The sequence below is a fragment of the Aspergillus bombycis genome (genome assembly GCF_001792695.1).
Source record: "Aspergillus bombycis strain NRRL26010 chromosome Unknown contig00017, whole genome shotgun sequence".
Lineage (NCBI taxonomy): Eukaryota > Fungi > Ascomycota > Eurotiomycetes > Eurotiales > Aspergillaceae > Aspergillus > Aspergillus bombycis.
The window spans coordinates 376,094-390,096 of record NW_019170019.1 but is presented as its reverse complement, the minus strand read 5'-3'; the positions used below and the strand labels follow the sequence as shown (position 1 = coordinate 390,096).

At 48.3% G+C, this 14,003-nt stretch overlaps 3 protein-coding genes across 3 annotated transcripts; 1 reads left to right on the top strand and 2 right to left on the bottom strand.

Annotated features, from left to right (window-relative positions):
- Window positions 1–294: 294 nt before the first annotated feature.
- On the bottom strand, window positions 295–1,414 carry ABOM_002225 (uncharacterized protein; the record flags this gene model as incomplete). The annotated part of the gene is made up of 2 exons (XM_022529355.1): window positions 295–1,105; window positions 1,146–1,414. 2 exons carry the CDS (start codon window positions 1,412–1,414, stop codon window positions 295–297), a joined length of 1,080 nt encoding a protein of 359 aa, XP_022392034.1.
- A 2,581-nt stretch (window positions 1,415–3,995) lies between these two features.
- On the bottom strand, window positions 3,996–5,127 carry ABOM_002224 (uncharacterized protein; the record flags this gene model as incomplete). The annotated part of the gene is made up of 4 exons (XM_022529354.1): window positions 3,996–4,362; window positions 4,443–4,912; window positions 4,975–5,042; window positions 5,100–5,127. 4 exons carry the CDS (start codon window positions 5,125–5,127, stop codon window positions 3,996–3,998), a joined length of 933 nt encoding a protein of 310 aa, XP_022391945.1.
- Window positions 5,128–7,253: 2,126 nt separating this feature from the next.
- ABOM_002223 (alkene reductase) lies at window positions 7,254–8,647 on the top strand (the record flags this gene model as incomplete). The annotated part of the gene is made up of 3 exons (XM_022529353.1): window positions 7,254–7,511; window positions 7,632–8,267; window positions 8,315–8,647. 3 exons carry the CDS (start codon window positions 7,254–7,256, stop codon window positions 8,645–8,647), a joined length of 1,227 nt encoding a protein of 408 aa, XP_022391946.1.
- Between the last annotated feature and the right edge of the window lie 5,356 nt (window positions 8,648–14,003).

Sequence of the window (14,003 nt, the reverse complement as noted above, 5' to 3'; positions counted from 1 at the left end):
CAAGTAGGGTCACGAATTGAGAGGGAGGATAACGAGTCAATAAATCTCGTCTATATGCTTATCCAAGTCAGAAATGTACGATCGCAACTAATCAGAGTGAATTCATCTCAGAACAAGAGACATGACAACATAGAATGCATGTACGGCCTCAATCTGGAGGTACCTAAACGAAACAACCACCCATCACGCATCGAGCAGTTTGGCACTATATTTGCACTTAGCCATAGCCCAAAGCATGGCCTCCGAACGTGCAAGAAACACAACGGACGAGGTGAAGGAGTAACAAAATACACCTCACTCATCCTCTGAGATAGTTGAAACAATGAATTGCCCACCCTTCTCCATCCCACCAGTTAAGATCCTGTCGCTGTTAGACTCATCGTGACCCATTCGAAATGCTTCGTATTTCTCGTCATGCCAATCTCTAGCGCTGATCACGCGACCCTTGCTATCCTCATATTGCACTACATCCTCCGCTCTGAGAAAATATGCGATACTGTACCGGTGCTCCTCTTGACGACAAGACACATTCCGGGGCGCGACCCGATGAACGCATGACTTGAGTACATTCCCAGAGAGAAAGCGCAACGAGTCGCCAACATTGACAACAGCATGGTCTCGCTTTGGAGCGACAAAGTTCCACTCTGATGTCTCAGGAGAAAGGACCTGCAGGCCCCATTGCTCACTGAAGAGGAGGGTGAGGGTTCCAATGTCGGTGTGCTTGTTATGACCAACCTTGTTATCCTGCACGTCTTGCTTTGGATATCGGAAGAGAGCCAGTGTACTTTGCGATTTCCCTCCTGGGCGATGTTTGTCCTCGAAGCGCGAGCCGGAGCACAGATTGAACACATCGGAAAGCCGGGCCAGAATCGTCGTGGTGATGGTATCAGCGGCTCGGATAAAGCGGTCAAAGAGCTCGAGATTGTCTTTGGCGGTTTGTGGGAGTGATGCTGACTTTTCGTACATTTCTGAACGGGCAATCTGATTGTGTTTAGTCTTCTGAATAAGGGCTCTCTCAACCATGATGTTTACCTTCAGAGTCTCGTAAAAGTCGAGTGTACCGGGCACTGCTCCTGCTGAGGTTCCGCAGGGCTCATAGCTGCTTCTGGTTATTTGAGGAATTAGATTACATATGGCCGGCTTACCCGTAGGTATCGCTGCGACGGTCATCTTTCATCTTTGCCATGAGATCCTGACTGAAGTATTTCTCCATTATGCGAAGAACCTGTTGCCAGTCACTTAGGATTGTCCCCACGCTTCTGAGGTTCAGGTAGAAGAATCCATGGGTTTTGCAGGCATCCAGGAGTCGCTGGGCCTCTTCCCCGTCTTTCGCTTCGAGGCGCGCATGGTCAACTGTGGGCAGGGGAGCAATAGAGAAGCCATTGTGGGTTTCAGAGCTTTGAACGGAAGACATGGTGCAACTGTACTATATTTGTGAACGAGGAAAATAATGTATCGTTTCAAGGACATCATCAGGACACAGAAACCACCACGAGGATGCATTTCTCTATTTGTGTGCCGGTGTCAGTAGTTCTGAGTTGACTCGGTGTGACATGTACAGTTGCATCAAGTCATAAAGTCGATGATTGTTAGAGCCTCTTGCCATGAAAACAAGTGACAAGGTGCCTCGAAACGTCGGTCTTGTGCCACGGTGGCTCATGAAGTCATTCTAGCCTGCGATAGAGGGTTTCTCGACTGTTATTGCGATAAACTACGAGCCTTGGCATGTGGATTGGTGTCACCTTGCTTTCCCGGTTGTCATGATCAGAAGAGGACGGGGGGACAACGATTGTTTGCTATCGCACAAGTGCTTACGTAGCTGGCCCATGTCATACCCATCGCCGAGGTCTATCTCTCCAATGTCTCTCCAAGGGAGTACCATTGTGCGATTTCCCCAGCCTCAAGGCAGGGGTGGACCTTAGCTGGGGCAGTCATATCACTGGGTCAACAAACCCCAACGGATTGACTCTAGAAAGTGCTTATATCATCAGCGCAGCCGGGGTAAAGTGACAGGGCCCGTGCGCATTATCAGTCTCAATAGTTCAATGACCGCTCTTCATGGTCTGGTCATAGTGACAGGCGACACTCGTAGGGAAGATCATACCCAATTGGCATACTCCAGACTGACTGTGTGGATGCACCACTCCATAGTGACCAATTAATTTGGCCGTGTGCCTCACACTACTGCTAGCATGCAGCAACACTCGAGCGCCCAAGCGCCAGGGTCCATGAGCGAAAGCCATCTCTCTGCGATTAGCAGTTTCCTTTTTCGATTCTGTATAACCCCCCCACCAGATCACGTCCTAGCACGCACGGGGTATTCGTTAGCTCGGTATGTAGTATTTGTCAAAGCGCTCAGGTTCATAATAGCATGGACTAGTATATGCTTGCTTTTAGCAGGAGATCGACACGACATGGTCGGCGATCTGTTCTTAGACTGATCGCGGAGGATCATTAATCATTAATCAGGCTTCGTATTCAAGGCTCGAGCTGCGCCGGCGATCAGACTAGGAGATTTATAAGGGAAGATCAGAACTATAACAAGGCCGAGTAATTAATGAAGTTAATTAAGAATATTCCAATGCCAAGCAGATAATCCTTCTACTGCAGTAGTGCTGCCGAATTCCAACCTACACAATCCCTGTCATCGTTAACTTCCTCGCAAGTTCTAGATGAACTCTCTCGGCCACATCTCCTCGGCCACTAACTACGCTATTGTCAACTAGCCCTCCTTCACAGATTGAAACTTTCTCTCGATCGTCTGATATACATAGTTAATATTGAATAAATTAATAATCGGAACGGGAATCAGAAACGCCCCCAAAACAAATACGAGGCGCCCGGCCCACCGAACCAGACCCGAGGAAAGCCCGCCAGGGACACGGGACACGAGATACGATCTAAGCAGACAAGCACTGTGACAAATGACACCACGCACTAGTGCACAGTAGTTGGAGCTGTTGGAGTCCGGATCCGGCTTTCATATGATCCTTTGCATAATATCTAGGGCTATGCGCAAGAAAAATCACATAATCACCGCTGTGGCAACCCCAACAACATGACACCACCACCACCACCACATTCGATTATCAAATTAGGTCTTACTCGGACATACTCCTGTCTCATCTCAGTTCTAGGCCTTCCCCAAGGCCCCCTGCGGACCTGGGGAGATAATCCCACTGGCCATGACATCAAGACATTAAAATTGCCCGTATTAACCGCGGATCCAGCCGCGGAGGTCCGACATGTAACTTCTCCGTCCAAGTCGCCGAGCCAACAGAAAAGTGGGGGCTGAGCTGAATCTCGAAGTCGCGCTTGTCAATTAAATGGAATTGCAAATTAATACCCTTAATTTTAGATGGTGTCTTTCGGATAATTGCCACATGGCGTGCAATCATTTTCCTCGCATGCCGAATAAGCTCCACTGGTGCTGATCGTCGTCGCTAGATCATCCTTCGTGCTTGCATCGTCGACTGGTTTTCGGTGCCATTGTTGGTCATGCGCGTTCGTTTTGAAAGAGGTCTCTTCGCGTGGGGGTGATCTTTTGCAGCGATTGTTTTTTCCTTTTTTCTTTTTTTCTCTTTTTTTTGGTGCTTTTTGTGGTGCATTTGGGGACTAGGTTATGAAAAGATTGACCCGACGATTTGGTGACTCTCGGCACGGCAATCCTATTCATCCTTGGACGATCGTTCGCCTCGACATCGAGGGGCAAAAAAAATGATATATCATAACCGTATCTCTATTTGTAATGAGGTGATGTGTTTATAAACATTAGACACATCTAAAATGACATCACGAGGCCTCGAGAAGCCCATCGAAGGTATCAAGCTTTGGACCTGTAGAAAATCGTGTGTAAAACAAGCTCCACAAAAGAAAAAAAATGGAAAGTAAGTCGAACATGCGTGCAAAATGCCCCACCAAGGATATCTATTATAGAGAGAAAGAAAAAAAGAAAAAAGGGAAATAGGATAGGGAGAAAAAAGAAGGGAGGCGCGCTAAAAGCGCGTGTGATGGTCGGAATGGTTCGAGGACGATTCTCCAGCCAGCACCTCCACTGTTTGCGATACGTCAACGGTCTTATGGATCCCGCCATCGCCGGTGGCGCTCATGTCGACGGTGCCTGCGTACGCAATCAGATGGCTCTGGTCGGATCCAAATTCGGGCTCGGTTCGGGAAGCCTTCGATCCGATGGCGGAGAATCCCTTGCTGTTGGCGCCTTTCATTTTGCTGAGGTGCATCGAGGACTCGTCCTGGTAGTACTTGTTCGAGCCGTAGCTGTAGCCGGCTTTGCGCAGTTTGTTGATCAAGATGTTCATCGTCGGGAGACAGGCGCAGATGAGACCGACTCCTCCTTCCGCGTTACTGGTGTGGGGTGTTAGCTTTTCTTCTTCTTCTTTTCTTCCTTTGCTGGCTGAGGAAGTGTCGGATGTGTGGAAACGTACCCTGACAGAATCACACACATAAACATTACAGTAGTATTAGGCGAGCTACCGTCTTTCAGAACCAGGATCAGTCGGTAAACACTGAAGGCCGTGGCGAGCCCTCCAGCGGACAACATGCCGATGACTCGGAGCTTCTTGCTCCGCGACATTTGTAGCGACCAGGTCAGCGGCAGCGGCAGGACAAGGATCATAATGTCGGTAATGACGCTGATAACCGAGTCGGCAATCAATGCAGCTTTTTGATCGAGGCAGTTGGCCGGTTCTCCCGTCCAATATGCCGGGACGGGGTCGCACATGCGGATTTTGACAATTTCAGCGATGATGTAGTAGACGGTCAGGCATCCGAGGAGAACATAAATGAACATAATGCGGCCCCGGTATGGCGAGAAGATCCGGATCAAGATGGAAAGCAAGGCGTATTTCACGAAGAGACTCATGGGGCAGTAGAAGACTGTCGCGACGTAGCAGAACTAAGTGGTCAAGTCACAATCAGTATGGCCGAACGTTGTTCCATGGCTGCCACGGTGAATACCTTGCGGAAAGAAACCTGCATTGCCGCCGGAACCTCTAGATAATTCACACCTCCACCATATTGGCCCACTAATGCCCTCGTTAGTACTGTGGATGGCGGCGTACGATTGACAGGTGCCGACTTACCAACAATGGCAATACCGCAGTATGCCATGAACAGAATCTGTGGATGGTTAATAGATGCCTCCCCCCGTAGGACATTGGGTTGTTACTTGCCCATGCTAGAAAACAGAATGCTAGATTCGAGTCAGTAACCGTGGGGTTTCACGAATTGGAAATCGCACATACTATCTTCAACGACTACGAACTGCTTATACCAACAGCGGATAGAGAACCGTGTCACCACGAAAAGGGTGACGATGGGAATGCACAAGCATTGTGTAACGAGGTTGATGGTATTCAGGGAAGACCCAGGATGTGTTTCTGTCATTGTTGATGCCAACAATGGAGCATTATGGAGGCTCAACTGGGGAGGAAAGAAAAACAGGAGGGATACAATGTGGGCGAGTCCACAATATATCGATGGCCCTTACCAGAGCGGATAGGAGTGACTCCATCGATCGTTCATATGCATGAAATCTCCCGTTCTGATAGGCCACGCCAGGGGAGTCAAAGCGTTTGGTTTGGACTCTGGAAGACTGGAACAAATAGTCGGGAAATGCTTGTGAACTTTCCGGGACATGGACTGTCAAGGTGTTGGTGGAGGACCCGCCACCGTGCTGCAGTGGAAAAATCTAGTGCTACCTTGGCCGGCAGGAGGCAAAATGGGGATGTGCAGCCAGATCGATCTTGATAGGTGCACCGACTTCCCCGGAAGACGCCGGCGGATGGCTTTGAAGGGAAAATGATAGACGCCACTGAACCATGGGTTGTTTCAGTGAACTCCATCGAGTATCACTACCGAATACTACGTCGACAGTCGGTGGAATGGAAACTTTTTCTGTCAATTAGGCAATACATGGGGCGGGTGGGGCGCCTAGTTCATGCTAATGCTAATGCTGCAGCGACAGCAACACCAACAGTTTGGTACGGGTTGAACTGCCTTTCCCCTTTTTACCGGCTTGGGTTTTAGCAGACTGGGTATAGTCGATTTGTGCTATAATAGGCGATAGTGCTATGAGACTAAGTGGCCCAGGCAGCATTTGAAAATTTTCAGACGGCGCACACGCCACGACCCCACGAATTCAACTAGTAGGCAATTCGTGTGCATTGGCTTGCCTGTCCGGCACATGAGTGATTTTAACTACTACTACTACTACTACTACTACTACTCCGTACTGAACTACTATACCCGGCACTATTAAACATGCTTTGGCTACTATCGGGAAACTAAGGGATACGAAGGAAGAGAAGAACCGAGAGCGAACAACGCAGGGTTCAGCAGGAATGACACCACCGACCGTTGGCAAGAGCCAAGATCCAAACAGAATAAGGGGAAGGCCGGAAAACATATACAGAACGCTGCTATTGGTGCTATCCCACGCTCAGTGGAAATGAAGCCGACCAGTGTGGTTCCTTTTGCTAACCCTAAACGACCAACACTGAGTGTTTTCGTCTCACTTTAACTTTGTCTCGGGTGGAGCCCACGCGACATGCCAGTCAATTTTTTTTTCTCCCCTACCTCGTACTTCTCTGCCTCTTCTCTCGCGCTATGACTAATGCTATGCGGTTTTGATTACACGCCGATACTGTGTGTTTGATATATAACTCTTAATGATCCCTCGGCTGTTGGTGTTCCACCGTTAACCTGGCACTGAAAATCTCGGCTGGCGTGACACCAAGAGTCACTAGGGCCCTCCTCGAGACATCACCGTGACCAGCCGAGTAGACATGATTGGGCCTCAGAGAGTCTTCGTTAATATACTAGCCTATGATAGTACAGTAGCTGCCTCGGAAGTCTCTTCATCTTCGAAGGTTCAACCCGCGGGCCCATCGTGTCGTCGCCTCTCATTGGAGTCCCAGACATGGTCGGGGTCCATCTGTCAACCCATTTCGGTCATGAGCCGTTAGAAAGCAAGAATAGGAGACTCGATCGACATTGTGAACGAAGGGGCGGAGAGGTTTCTTATCAGTTGCCAAATAAAATTCCTTGAAATAAGTATCCAGTCGTGGCGCAAATTTGGGTCGTTCCATTGTCGTCGTCTTCTGTCTTCCACTTTTCCTCTTATCTGCCTTCCCCTTTTGACCGGGATCTATTGCTGTATACCCCTTCTCATTACTGTCAAACTTTCTGACGTCTCTTTTGCTTATTTCTTTTTTTTAAATCCTTTGTGCCCCACTATGACCATTCGCAAGCTGGAAGGCGAAAGCTCCCAGCTCTTTCAGCCGCTGGACATCAGCAATGGCAAAATCAAGCTTGGCCATCGCGTAGTTCATGCGCCAATGACCCGCAACCGAGGCGTCCCGGTGAACGCCACCAGTACCCCTGAGAATCCCAATCGGATTTGGTATCCGGGGGATCTCATGGTCGAGTACTATCGACAGCGGGCGACCCCCGGCGGGCTGATCATTTCGGAAGGTATCCCACCTTCACTCGAGGTATGCTCTAGTAGACGTCATGCACCTTTGCCCCAAAACTTCGATAGGTAGAGACAATGGGAAGGGGAGGGGGGAGGAAATTTCGAGATAGTGAAAGTAACACACTCGCTGCCTATCTAGAGTAATGGAATGCCCGGCGTTCCTGGTCTGTTCACCGAAGAGCAAATCGCTGGCTGGAAAAGAGTGGTTGATGCCGTCCATGAGCAAGGGGGTTACATCTTCGCCCAACTGTGGCATGCAGGCCGTGCCACCATCCCCCAAATGACTGGATCTCCAGCGGTCTCGGCCTCGGCTACGGTCTGGGACTCGCCGACGGAGTGTTATTCTCATCCCCCCGTGGGATCGACAGAGCCTGTTCGCTATGCGGACCACCCGCCGATCGCATTAACCGTCCCACACATCAAACAGACCATCCAGGACTATTGTAAAGCCGCCGAATTGGCCATGAAAATAGGGTTCGATGGCGTCGAGCTCCACGGTGGAAACGGATACCTTCCTGAGCAATTTTTGTGCTCCAACATTAACAAACGCACGGATGATTACGGTGGGTCGCCGGAAAAGCGATGCAAGTTCGTCCTCGAATTGATGGAGGAGTTGACAAAGACCGTGGGCGAAGAGAACTTGGCAATCCGTCTCTCTCCATTCGGGTTGTTCAACCAAGCGCGCGGGGAGCAGCGTGTGGAAACCTGGACCTTCCTGTGCCAGACATTGAAGCAGGCCCACCCGAATTTGTCGTATGTCAGCTTCATTGAACCTGTGAGTGTGATCCTCTGTCGCTAGACGATTGTTACTAAGAGATATAGCGCTACGAACAAATCTTCAGCTACGAAGAGAAAGATACCTTCCTGCGCAGCTGGGGTCTTCTCGACGTGGACCTCACGAGCTTCCGCAAGATCTTCAGTGGCACCCCCTTCTTCTCGGGCGGTGGCTGGAACCAGACCAACTCCTGGGGAGTCCTGGAAGAGGGACGCTATGATGCCCTGCTGTATGGCCGGTACTTCACCAGTAACCCAGATCTAGTGCAGCGTTTAAAGAAGGGTATCCCCTTCAATCCGTACGAGCGTAGCCGGTTCTACGGGCCGTTCGAGGACAATGCCGTGTGCTATGTTGACTATTCCCCTGCGGAAGCTCAGTGATTATTGGTTTATGATCGAATGACTTGTTGTTCTGGAGCAGTGGGGACGCAGAGTTAGGTCTGTATATCCCGTTGACCTGATGATACCCTGCATTGTTTGTGCTTATTGCTGCAAGCGGATGTGTATATCATGCGTTCAATTGTATAAAGTTTAATGGAAGAGTGAATAAAGGAAGATCTAAGGCTGAATTCAGCCGAAACCTGTGTAGATCTCCCCAGCACCTTCACCAGCGCATCAGGTAAGCTCAACTAATCGGGACAATGCACACGCCTAAAAATAATCCATGATCAACACGTGATAGTGCCATGACTTCTTTGTTCTGCCATCAACATTCTTGTAGCTCTTTGCACACTCTTGTGAAGCCTTGCTTATTTAAACCCCCATCATGTCTGTGTCCAGGACAGATTTCCAACCAACTGAATACCATCACTTTGATCTCTTTGAGCTCTCATAGCAAGCTCTTGCCTTAATCATTGATATAATTCAAGGTGTAGTGAGGTGTCATATCACATGCGCCCACATAGTGGGTCAGGCTCATGAGTCTTAAAAATGAGACTTGGACCCAGGCAACCTTGACCAAGATCATGCATATTCTATGCATTAGTGGGTTGAATCAGACACCAACCAGAATGGAAGGCCGACAAGGACATGGATGTATATAATCTCTATATACATGTGACACGAGCTGGATATCTAGGGGAACGATCCCCGATCATGATGTCGCACATCCACAGAACACCATCACAAAAGTTCGTGAATGGTTATACAGGTTCGGGTACTCCCTGTGCGTTTTAACAGAAACACTTTGGGAACCGCTGTCCGGATTGAGATGCAATCCTCCACGATATTATCCTCTCTGGATGGGTGACAAAAGATATGCCCCCAACAGCGTATCCTTCCAATACATGGGGTTCTCTGACACTATTACTACGTCAACCCACGTTCATGGCAAAACTTTGTCACGTCGACAAGAACAAGGCCAATGGTGATAGTTTAGCTTACGTTAAACTTACCAAAATTGCGTCTCTTTCGTGGACAATGTTCGGTTACATGTGACACTGAGGCTTGCAGTCCTGGATCGCCTTCTCGAGAGTTACTCAGTCCCTTGCAGTCAAGCACCAAGCACTTCACAGACAAGGTATGCCGAACGGAGGCGACACATGTTGCAGCCTCGCACGACGAGATCGGCCGTTAGGAAATCCTATACATACAATGCTTCGAGATGGCCTACGGTCAAGCACTTCCAGCCATCACATCGATTTTATAGATCGAGTCCCAGAAAGGGAATTCTGGGGTACAACAGCGCCACATCATAGATATTCAACGAGTATGCAGGCATTACCGCGAGGGTTTGGTTTGGGATGATTAGATCACCTTCTTGAGCACCCTCATTGACTTCCATGAGACAGATCGTTCACATGGGATCCCGGATGAGTGTGTTGTCCATCATAAGCTCAGCCAGGGCTACCGCATGTTAGATATAGCAGACCTATGGGACGATAATACCCTGGACCCGCAGGCGGGTCTGTTGTTCTTCGACAGGCTGATCTGCGCGGGTATGCCAGCACCAATACTCCCATCACCGCATGCATCCCGATAAAGTATGCGACTCAGCTTGCTTTGTATCAGGTCTTTCGCTTGTTCATAGAGACCTATACTTCATTATAGTCCATCTACGTGTTTATATATCGGCATATAGGAAGGCGTCACTGGAAATATCCATTGCGATCCCTCACCCTTAAGGCCAGGGCGTTGCTCGGTATCGAAGGAGTTATACCTTCCGATATCGTGATTCTCACGCCATACAATCTTCCGTACCAGAAGTATCTGGTAGCCCTAGCCAGCGTCCACGCCCGGTTTCGAGAATTACGATTAAACCAGACAACCGTCCGTAAGATCGACGTGTTTCAGGGAGGCGAGTGCAATATCTCTATCTTCGACATGACTATCAGTAACCGAATCAGATTCATGTGCTCCGCCAATCAGTTGAATGTTGGTCTAAGCCGTGGGTGATATTGTCTCTATATTATCGGCAATCTAGATGGGATAGAATGCCCCGAATAGCAGAACACCCAGGGACGATTTCTGCCAAAGGTCTTTGTATATCTGCGCTGTCGCCACTGGACAGTCACTGATCCAGGATTAGCCGACGATAACTTTGATCTACAGAATATTGATGTAAATCTGGCGACCATAGCTACAGACGAGCCTACCCCTCCGTATCCTTGTTGATCCCATAAAGTCATGAAACTCAACCCACTCATGGTAACCTCAATACTACCCTACACGGGATGATGAATCCAGCCCATGAATGCTGTATAGAATCTCCACCGCAAAAAAGAAACAAAATAAAAAGAAAATAAAACTCTTCCTCCAAGCACCGAATAGCACGGAGGACTGCAATTTGTTTGACCAAAAGCTACCGGGTGGAGAAGAGAGGGTCAAGGTACTCGTATTTCGAAACAAGGAGACTTGCCCTGGAGCTTTTCGTTCTCGTCCGATGGAGAAGCGGAGGAAGGACCTTCCATATCTTTGCAAACCTTATTTAGCCGCGCGGCGATTCTTTGATCCATGTTCTGTGCAGTTTACGGAGTAATGGAGAAGATATACTTTGTCTCTGAATTCTGATATCAAGATCTCGGACTCTCCGATAGATAAGCTTTGGATCAAGTTTTTTGATGTCACTATTTTTGAGTCGATAGAGTAGAGTATCATTACCAGATTGAGAAGGTTCCTAAGTGACCCGGGGTCGTCAAAAAGAAATAAAAGAAAAAAGAAGCGAGATAGAAGGTTCGCTCTACCATACATCTAATAAGAAAAGGTTTGATCTGCAGGTAGTACCTGCAGAACCGTGAACGTAGATAGTAAGTTTGCCGGACATAAAACCATAACCAGCTACCTCGCAAGTAACTTTTCTAGCTTTCTCCGCCATTTTCGCTAAAAGACACTGTCGAACCTAGGAATCTCTTGATTCGTTATCGTCGTGAAAGTTCACATGGAGTTAAAATTCAAATGGACTCCGACCCAAAGATCGAGGTGGGCCGGAATCCACGATTCCCAGAATTTCGAAACCATGGTACTGTCTCATTCCAAGGTCGGAGACTCGTAGCAATGTCTGTTTCAGGAAATTTCCATTTCCTACCGTCGCCTATTTGAAGCTTTTTGCTGTCTGTGCTCGGCACCAGATTGAGGAGCCGATAAGCCCTAATCACGGCGTTTCTTTTTCCAAAAAGAATCATCAGCCCCTTGCCCTGGATAAGAACGTGCCAAGGACAATTGTTTGTTGGTTTTGTTCTCCAAGCTCGAAGTAGATAAGTCTGGTGTACGTAATTGTTCCTGTGGCTCAAAGTCGGAGGTGCACGTTGGATATTATGTAGCTTGAAGTATGTGGATATTTACTGAGTATGGAGAGTATATAGCATTTTGAAGAATATTTCACTTCCTACTCAACATCTCCATTGTTTATCATCATCTATCTTCAGCTTCCGGTACAGTACTAGTAGCTGCAATCGCTATTTCGGTTATAAGCGTTGAACAGATATATGTAGAAATATCTCGCCTGCGCTTCATTGTATCCGACACTGGAAGATGTCCATCTGTAGTCTTGCACGCTATCCTTCCAGCAGGCATTTATCTCGATGTCCGTCGTGGAATGACACGATCTAACCATGACTTTGAAGTTTGGGCATTGTCGAAAGGGGCTGCTCCGGTATCTCAGGGAGATGGACTGGATTTGTTTAACTTGGTGAGTCTATCGAATAGTCTAGAGAAGCACGATTGAAATACCAAGTTCAACGAAAACAAATGCAATGGATGACTTTAGCGCAATGAGGTTCGATAGAGACCGTAAACTCTGTCACGTGTATGTGTCACGTGGTTTCGTGGGCTGCCTCACCGCTCTATCACTTCCGCCTGCCTCAATAGTCAATCACAGGCAGAATTTCACGGCAAGGACCGAAAGGCGCTTCTCCCGTAACTGCTGGACAACCTGATACTCCTGTCTCTTCAGTTATGAGACATGGGATACTATGTGAAGTTATTGGAGTCAAATATAGTTTAATTGTGCTTATCCGTGAGAGATTACAAGAATGTCCTTCCAGTTTTAAGGTGCTAGTTAGACCAAATTAGTATGATTAAATGTGGAATCATAATGGTTGAACAAATATATATAACTGCATTAGGCACAGATACTACATTCTAGAGTAGACTTTCGCCTGAGTTTTATATTTAAAATGTGCATAGCACCAGCATTTTTGTTACTAGAATCAAGCAAAATGATTCAATGACGACTATCTAATGGTATATTGTGCAGGCAACCAAATTATGGCCCTCCGTACATGAAAACCGATGCTTGTACGGAGGATCTGGGGCAGAACGCAGGGTGACACTGTTCCCGTGACCGCGGAACGGAAGAGCCGGAAGGATGAGTCAGCGCCTGAGTCAGCAACGCGGAGAGTGCGGGGATTGTTGTGGTTGATGCCTTGGCCAGGCTCTGCCTATCGGTCAGTGACTCGAAGCATTACGTAGAGGAAATGAATCGATTGGAGTATGATTTAATCGAATTAATAGAGTAATATAGAGAAATGTAGAGAGAAGAAGAAACCTCAGACAATTGGTTGTACAAAAGGGGGATATATGAAATCGGAGGTCGGTGACCGAATTGGGGGGTTAGGTTCCTGCCTCAGGTTTTCCACGGCAGCGTTCCTCATTTTCCCTCCCGCCCACGTCACGCACGGTCTGACTGATCTTTTAACTAATCCGCCGTCTTTCTCTCCCTCCCTCATTTTTCTCTTAGTCAACGTCCCCAGTTCACGCTTCCCCCTGCTTACGAGATCATCCTCATCAGTCAGCAAAAATACACCTAGTTCACTACCAAAAACTAAAACTATTTTGACAGCGGCTGAATCATCATCGCCTTGGCTAACCCCGATAGCTAAACTAAACTATTGTACTGCTGCTGCTTACCTCATCGCGCGTCTCTCCATTCCAATTCCTCTACAAACCTCATCACTGGTCCACTGTGAAAGACCGTGGATTCAATTCGAACTATCTGAACCTCCCTTTGGTTGAGTTTGAGTGGACGTGCGCGTTTGCGGTCTCTCTCGGCGCGTCTTCGTGTTTGAACCTCCATACTCTCCATGCAGCCTACATTAGCTCCAGCGCCGCATCCAAGCATGCAAACATCTGCTCAGGTAAGCAGCCTACGGTTTGTCATCAGATCGCCCTGTACCCCATTGCCCACCACTCCCATCCGAGAGATGTATTGGGACTCGAGCTATGTCTCGCGATGTCTCTCGGCGCCTGGTTTCATTCGCGTCCACCCGGGGGAGTCGACCCGATATCATCCTACTTGTTG